Source organism: Haliotis rufescens, unplaced genomic scaffold (assembly GCF_023055435.1).
Source record: "Haliotis rufescens isolate VD_foot unplaced genomic scaffold, xgHalRufe1.0.p SCAF_3, whole genome shotgun sequence".
Lineage (NCBI taxonomy): Eukaryota > Metazoa > Mollusca > Gastropoda > Lepetellida > Haliotidae > Haliotis > Haliotis rufescens.
Window position 1 is genome coordinate 34,512,918 of NW_025964001.1, and position 8,595 is coordinate 34,521,512.

Sequence of the window (8,595 nt, forward strand, 5' to 3'; positions counted from 1 at the left end):
CAGATGCAAAGATGAACTGAAGGTGTCCATAATCAATTCTGCAGAAAGTAATATTTGATATTACATGTTGGATTAATATTTGAGTGTTCATCTACTAATTTTGCATAAATATTCTCATCAATAAAATGCAGCTTATAAGATATTAAAAAAATTGAATCATGATAACTGCAATCTATAAAATATGCATTATGCCTTATACTGGTTATGATCAATGAATGATAATTTGGAGCAGAGTGATTATATTAGTTAAGAATCTTGGACTCAGGGCCATTAATACAATGTTTAGGAAACAGTAAGTACATTCCTTTCCTGACTTGTGTTGTGTTTTGTTTTCAGACCAGTTGGTTCGGACATTGAGAAAGGTCAAAAGGTGTTGGGTCAAGGACATAAGCTGGGTCCTTCTGAGTTGGGGCTACTAGCGACGGTTGGGGTGACATCGGTCAGCTGCTACAGGAGGCCAACTGTTGGGGTCATGTCCACAGGAAATGAGGTCAGTTTTCACTCACACTTTCAGGTTATGGGACAGCCCAATTACAGTCTGCATGTTGTTGGTTTGATTAAGGGAACTTTAGTCTTCCATATGAATAATGATAAAGATGCAGATATAAGTGTGGTCTTGTTTACAATTATATACAAGATGTTAGGGATGTCACGATTCACCGATTGTACTGATGCATCGGTAGATAATTCTCACGATACAATACGAGATACATGTAAATATATATCGATACAAAATTTTATTGAAATATGTATCCATTTGTTCAGGTATCGATTGATTTTTCTTTTCGAATCAAAATGTCATAATATTTTCTGAATTTGACACATACGAAAACTTGTTAGTGTCTGACACTTGTTTGAATAAACAGAATCAACCTTTTCTAAGTATTATTATTTTACAAAAAAATCTACTGATTGTGATTAGAACACATAATTGTGAGTGTGATATGTAATTAAAAAGTTTGCTTCTGAATTTACTCATAAAAGGTCGGAATTGCTGGGGTTGTTGTTTTTCTGTCGAGAATCCAGTTTGAACCCAATTTGGGGTAGAAAAGATTCTCGAGTACAAAAATCATGGGAACCAAGGATCTGATTGTGACATAAAAGATCATTCAATCACACACTCCAGGTTAAAATAGATCCCCAGCAACCTCTGCTAGTCATCAGACGTGACCAAATGGATTAGGTGGTCAGACTCAGGCAGTGACTTGGTTGATTGCATTTCATCGTCATGGACCCACACTCAATGTCGATGACTAGAAAGTCTGGTCCAGACTAATTATTGCCATCTTCCAGAGGCAATGGAGTTAACTGACTATAAAAGACCAGTTTCCACCCTTGCCAAACTATGCTGGAATTATGGAGTTACATTTTGACTGGACTAATGAGTCTATGCATAGTCCAATCAAAATCACGCAACGAAATCGAAATCCGGTTCGTAAACTGTTGTGCAACAGGATTTGCAAAGGATTCACACCGCCAACGCCTTGTCAACAGATATTTCCCAAATCTTTTCATGTTTTTAATCAATGTGCTCACTTGAAATGATGCACTTCGCGATGCAAGACCCATTTTATCACAAAATAGATCTTGATTATCGATTTGATCGTCTTGACGGGGTGCCGCCATTTTGTTTGAAGCAAATGCAAGTGATACGAGAGCTGAAATCTGATTGGTCCATAGGAGAGGCTTAGAAGGGACATAACTCGTAATAGCCACTGGTGGTCGAGCCCAGGAATTCAGGCCTAGTTCGGCAAGGGTGAAAAATGGACTTTTAAAGTCACTTAACTCTCTTGCCTCAGGAAGATGAATTATTGCAGCCTGTCGTTGTATAGCTAGATTTTTTCAGTGTTAAACAAACAAACACTCTGCTAGTGGTATCTTGTGTCTCTGCTCAGCTCCTGGAACCGGAAGATCCTGTGGTAGAGGGGAAGATCCGTGACAGCAACCGTACATCCCTGCTGTCTCAGCTGAAGGACTATGGAGTCCCTACAGTGGATCTCGGGGTAGCAAGGGACAGGTAGGTTTGCATGTGTTATGTAGGAGCTATCTGAATAGTATGGGCAAGATTACAGAAACTTGCCTCTACTATGGGGCGACTAAGGCTTGGTGAATTGGTTAAATGTGTTCAACATAACCCATTTGCATGTGCTGTTGATCATAATATCTACCACAGATTTGTCTGATTATCAACAGGCTGTGATACAGCTGGAATAATTCTGACTGCATCGTTTAATAACAACTATGAGAGTGATTTACTGTAATCCAAGTAGCATTCATTTCCTATGGCCGACGCATGGCCCACGACAAACACTAGAAGAATCACTGATGAGACAATCATTAATGTGGTCCCCCAAAATATGTTTCTTAGGCACATTTATCTCAAAAGTGAGGGAGGTGGTAGTAATACTTTTTTTTCACATCAAGAATACCATCAAACACATCTCGACACACACTGAACTCAGCTGTTTAGTTTAATGTCAGTTGTCAAGCATGGATAACAGATTCGACTTTCTGTTCAGTGGCAGTAAAAATGATGCACAGGATTTAAGGTAATGAGCCAGTGCCCGCAAAACAATTCCTGGTTTTTGTGTGTCATGTCGAAATTAAGGAGATTACTTTCCGAGTACGGTATGATTGAAAGGGATGACATCTGCATCAAGTAAGATTATCGTTTACTATTTCACTTGCACATTCGTTTTTTTATCCGTCTCCAGTCCCGATGAACTGATGAAGGCTTTACGAAGGGCTGTTGACAGTGCTGATGTGATTGTGACAACAGGGGGCGTGTCCATGGGAGAGAGGGTAAGTAGACAGTTGATGTTGAGCAAATATATATACATGTACCTAAGCAAGTTTCAAGCAGTAAAGGGTTGCATTTGTTCTCGACGTCAGTGTTCCCATCCTATTCCGAGACATAACTTGAAAACAAAACTGTTCAATGTTTTTTAACGAAATTTGGCATATGCATTGCCCATCACCTTAAATTTTCAAAATTTATTTTTTTATGTTTTCTTGGAAACAGTTTGATTCTGTTTTTATGAGTAAGAACACATGCTAATTTGCAGTGTCTACACCAGTTGATTCCATTGTCACTATTGAAGTGGTCTTCAATATAAGCTGGGCTTGGGACTCTCTGTTTGCATGTTGAACGTCATTGGGCAAGTGTATTCCTAAAGACGGAAGTGATGAACCAGAATTGCTTACATTTAAATTTATTATTAGAGTAGTTTGTGGCATAGGTATGATTTGGGTTTATGTTAGACATTAGGGGTCCAAGAAGACTATTGATAGATATTAGTATTGTCAGCTTAATTTGGGGCATTTAGAAAGAGGTGAGGATGGATGGGGCTGCTTCTGTTTTTCAGGTTATCCTAGAATAGGAATGTTCTACCTTACAAAACATTAGGCTTGCATAATTCTTCTATCACAAAATAATTTGCATTTATTTGTATGAATGAATGAATGGAGATAAACCTACTGTGAGTTCAGTTCATAATAATTTCCAAACCTCATGCTGTTGGAGTCAATATCGATTGGAATCTATGAGTTTCAGATCTGTTTGAAACCTCTAAATTGAAACTGCTCTATGTTAATTTCCTTACTGTTCTGTCTGCAGGACTACCTAAAGCAGGTTCTACACAAGGACTTTGGTGCTGACATCCACTTTGGCAGAGTCTTCATGAAGCCAGGGTGAGGTTTTATAGCAGCAGTGGACATAGTGTGGCCCCCTTGCTTGCCTTACTGAACAGTCTTAATGAGTTTGTAATACTTATGGCTTTAGAGAAAGATACTATTTTGGGCTCTCAGGCACTCATTCATAAGTAAATCTCAATGATACAATAAGAAATGGCCTTCTTGTCTATTTTCATACAAAATGCAACCGCCTCTGCGGAGTAGTGGAGAGAGTGGAAGGTCGGTGGTTTGATCCCCTGGCTGTGTCATGTCAAAAGACATTAAAAGATGGTCCTTGTTTTATCCCACCACCACCACCAACATACAAATCAAATAAAATTTAAAACCGAGATAGCACACCTTTCCAGACATTATATATATATATGTGACCACACACTCACTGCCTCTTTTTTTCGCCTCTAGAAAGCCAACATCATTTGCCACATTAGAGCACAATGGAAAGAGGAAATTGTTTTTCGGTCTTCCTGGCAACCCCGTGTCGGCCATAGTTACATGTAACCTGTATGTCATCCCTGTCGTGGCCAAGATGTCAGGCAGCACTCAACCCAGGAGGACTGTGCTGCAGGCTAAGGTGGGTGTCTGGGTTGTTGCTGTAGGGGTCTCGGGGTACAATACATGAGAGAGGTTGCCAAGATGGTGGTCTGGAGATGTTGCTGTGTTGTTGCTGTAGAGGTCTCGGGGTACAATACATGAGAGAGGTTGCCAAGATGGTGGTCTGGAGATGTTGCTGTGTTGTTGCTGTAGAGGTCTCGGGGTACAATACATGAGAGAGGTTGCCAAGATGGTGGTCTGGAGATGTTGCTGTGTTGTTGCTGTAGAGGTCTCGGGGTACAATACATGAGAGAGGTTGCCAAGATGGTGGTCTGGAGATGTTGCTGTGTTGTTCCTGTGGAGGTCCTGTGGAGGTCCTGTGGGTGGTGTTTAAGTCCCTATGGCCGATGGGTCTCATGTGCTGCGAGAGCTATATCCCTACATTCCAGGATCTTCTGGTCATGATTTTCAATCCCACATTCCCCTCCAGTGTCATGTTTACGATCCTTGGTTTTCTTCCACCAGACCCACCCCTTAATGTCACGAGAATGAACATCTACAACCTCCCTCATTACACCTACTCACTGTGAGGCCTCTGAAAGACTGCTCATTAGGATTATTGAACTCACATACGCCAACTGATGGTATTTTCATGAATCAAAACTATCACAATAATGTACATCTGTTCTCTTTGATCTGTTAGAGACACATTACCAGTATTTCAGTATTTCCTAAATTACAATACGTTTAATTCAAGGTCCTCACCCTACCATGATATTGCTTCAACACTGCAGAGGGCATCATACAACCTCAAACACTCACTCACTTGTCTTCATCACAGATATCCCAAGATCTGCGTCTGGACCCAAGACCTGAGTACCATCGTGCTGTCCTCGCGTGGACCCCGGGAAAAGCCTTCCCAGAAGCCACCAGTACAGGAAACCAGATCAGCAGCCGCCTGCTGAGCATGAGCACTGCCAACGCCTTGTTGATGTTGCCGCCAAAGTCGGCGAGCCAGACTTCCTTGAAGAAGGGAGATATCGTAAACGCCATGGTGATCGGCAGACTCTAGTCAAGATTCCAACACATATTTTTGAATTCCATCGCAACCTTCCATTAGGCCACAACGAATCAATTTATTATGTGTCAAAATTAAAATGGTCTTGGACTCTAGAAGTGCCAAAAGTATTTTTGCTTTTGATAAGTAGTATTATCAAATGATTACTGTAACATCAGTTCTACTCCTTTTTGGAAATTCCATTTGGCCCAACACAGTCAATATCATACCTGGCCATTTGGGAGAAGACAATGAGTCAACAGGTTTCTTTTTCTCTGTATAGTGTCTTAAGTACACATTCTCACATGGAACTAAACAGCACAGATATAATCAATATTAGTGTTGCTGCATCTACCATTTCAACCATTATTTTTTATTTCAAAATGCTCAAAAAAATTGGGAAACATGATCCTTCATTATGTTCCCGAAATTTATAGCACAAATTTTATGTAATTTTTGTCTTCCAATGTAAGCAAGATGGTCTAACCTGTTATGATTCATTGTGCAGAGTTATGTCCCTTAACTATACCAGGATCTGTGGTCGTGGTTTGAACCTCACCTTCCTCCCAGTCCTTGGTCTGTCAGCACCACACAAGTGTTCTTGGGTCAAGTGCTGAATGTCTACAGTGGTAGAATTAAGTATGAAAACCGTGTCATAAGTCTAATGTTAATGTTAAAATATTTTCGAGGGTCCTCATTTTTAAATACTGTAGCATCAAGTCTCAAAGACCCCAAGACCCACTCTTAAGTACTGTCCTTTGTCACTGTGAGTTTACTTCACTTATTTAGCTGAAGAGTCCTATGATCGAGATACTATACTAGGTGGCTTAAAATACTACTCATTCCCAACAGTGTCATGTTAGTGTGATGACATGATATGTTGCCAAAGATACTTGGATGAATTCTAATTTATTTTCATCTTCATGTTGACAGTATTTACTGAGTGGCCAAAGATTGAAAGTCTATCTGAAAAATGTTTGTGTTTTGCCAGTGTTGGTGCATGTTAGTGAGTTGACTGTTATGAATGGTGCCAAAAGTGCTATGAATTTGGATTCCATTATATTTGTGAGGGTGACATCAAGGTGGTTGGGTAGAAAGCTACACAGTTAACATAGGTTAAGGTGAATGGTTGTGAACTGGTTTTGGTTGAAATGACATGTATTTGGTGGGGGATTAAAAAGTATATTATTATTTGGGAAGGGTAATTTAACTCTAATACCGCCCAGGGCCATGTTCCACAACGCTATCGTAGCACTACAACTGTTACAAGCCCATATTGAAAGAAATGTCATCGTCTTAGCTTTGTGGAACAGCTCTGGATGAAAACTCTTCATCCCAGAGAATCTGATAATTGCAGGTTCATTACTCCAGATTGTCTTCAAAACCTGTTGAGAATCGGGGCAGTCCCATGTAGATAATTATTATCATAAACCCCCCATGGGGACTGGTTAGAATTGGTCCTATGGATGGAAGAGGCAGTTTAATTCATCTGTGGTCAGGCTGGTGACTTAGTTGACACGTGTTATTGTACCCCGACCTCGCTGGTGGTTGCTCATAATATCAATCACAGGTTTGTCTTGTCCAGACTCTAATATTTACAGGGCAGCCTCATACAGCTTGATGAGAACTGCTAACAAATCTCCTCTTAAAGTGAGGTTTGGTTGTTTCAATATGATTTTATTGTGAGCCATCGTACCCAGATGACATGAGATGCTGCTTTGACCGACTTGCTCAATCACAGGCTGTAATATCTCAAGCATGTATTCGTAATAGCATTGAGGAATAAAACAACACTTACTCACCTCCATGGCTTGTCAACATACTCTGAAGGTTGATTGTCGGTCATGCTTTCAATGGCTTTTTGCCAGGTCCACGAGCATTTACAAACCGCTTTGATGTGGCCAAAATAATGTTGACAGTGGCATTATTAGTATACCAGTTTTGTGTGCGGTTTAAGATGAGATTGTTTGGTATGTAGTCTCTCCAAACTTTGATATCTCGTTTGTTGACTTACCGGATTTTGGAATGAATCTCTTGCACTGGCTGTTGGTATTTGTTTCATTGTCACTGAGTGTTGGTATTTTGCGAATCGTTTGCACATAGTACTAATGGAAATGTGATGCTACCCTTCCAACTGATGACACATTAGTGCTATATTGTTGCATGTGTTACATTCTCAGTGCTTACATGCGCTGTGTTTGTTTTGTTATTGTGGTATAAGCTTCTCGGTTGTTTCAGTTCTTTGAACACACAATATTATTTGGCATTTTTTATTTGACGTCATTTTTTGTTTAAACTGAGTTCTACTCCAGAAGACTGAGTATTTGTATGATAATCAGGCCCATATACAGAGTCAAAAGGTACTACAATTAATCAGAATTTTTCAGTGTGTGACTTCCCTGTGTGTGATCGATCATTGATGTAGTGCAGTTTTAAGCAGTAAGGTGTGATCGTTATATTGTGTATAAGATTACTTCAGTGCATCCCACATCATCAATATTTCACAGGCCTGTATACGTTCCTCATCAGTGAATACTCACAACTGCGATCCAGTGTAGGGCATGTGAACTAATAAAATGAGCTTTGACATGAAATGAGCTTTACTCTGTGAGCCCCACCATTGCCTGATACTGAAGCAGTTAGTCCACAAGGCTGTGTCAGATATTGCATGGGGAAATATTGCTTGTGCAAAATGGTCTTGGCACCGACTGGTTTTCCTCTTGCTGAAACCAAGTCTTGTCTTGATTCATTTGTTAAAATCGTGACTACACAGCACATCAGTTGTATGTATTCACAGATGATGGAGGATGGTAGTGAATACAAGCAAGTGAAGTATTGAGTATGAACATCTAATGCGCTCATGACATATATAAATATATATTTTCTTTTTGACAATTTTTTATGTAACAAAACAAGTTTGTGACTTTTGAATCTTTTTAAGCTAGCAAATAGGTATCTAGCTATGCAATGGCATGCTGTATGCATTTGGTCATGTGATTTATTTTATTTTTTGGAGACAATTCAATAAAACCTACACATAAACCTTTGTTAACGGTCATTGTCACATATTAGGGGGGCATGGCTGGCCCAGTGGTCTAAGGCACCATGTTTCCCTGTGCAGAGTTGCATCCCTTGTGCACGCCAGAAACCTATGATTAGGGGCTCGAATCCCGGTTCGCCTTGATTATGTTTCAAAGTTTGTCAGCACAATAGTGGACTGGGTGGTCAGACTGTTGACTATGTTGAGTATGTGAGTCATCATACCAATCAATGCTTGAGTGTTACTCACAATATCGACCCGTGAAGATCCGGGG

At 40.1% G+C, this 8,595-nt stretch overlaps 1 protein-coding gene across 1 annotated transcript in view; it reads left to right on the forward strand.

Annotated features, from left to right (window-relative positions):
• The window catches only part of LOC124119589 (gephyrin-like), a 36,437-nt gene extending 28,109 nt beyond the window's left edge, over positions 1 to 8,328 (forward strand). Inside the window, exons 13-18 of the mRNA XM_046482159.2 lie at positions 337 to 490; positions 1,896 to 2,017; positions 2,715 to 2,802; positions 3,617 to 3,690; positions 4,096 to 4,264; positions 5,066 to 8,328. Coding sequence (XP_046338115.2) covers positions 337 to 490; positions 1,896 to 2,017; positions 2,715 to 2,802; positions 3,617 to 3,690; positions 4,096 to 4,264; positions 5,066 to 5,296 — 838 coding nt within the window. The 3' untranslated portion in view covers positions 5,297 to 8,328. The remainder of the gene's footprint in view (positions 1 to 336; positions 491 to 1,895; positions 2,018 to 2,714; positions 2,803 to 3,616; positions 3,691 to 4,095; positions 4,265 to 5,065) is intronic.
• Positions 8,329 to 8,595: the final 267 nt, after the last annotated feature.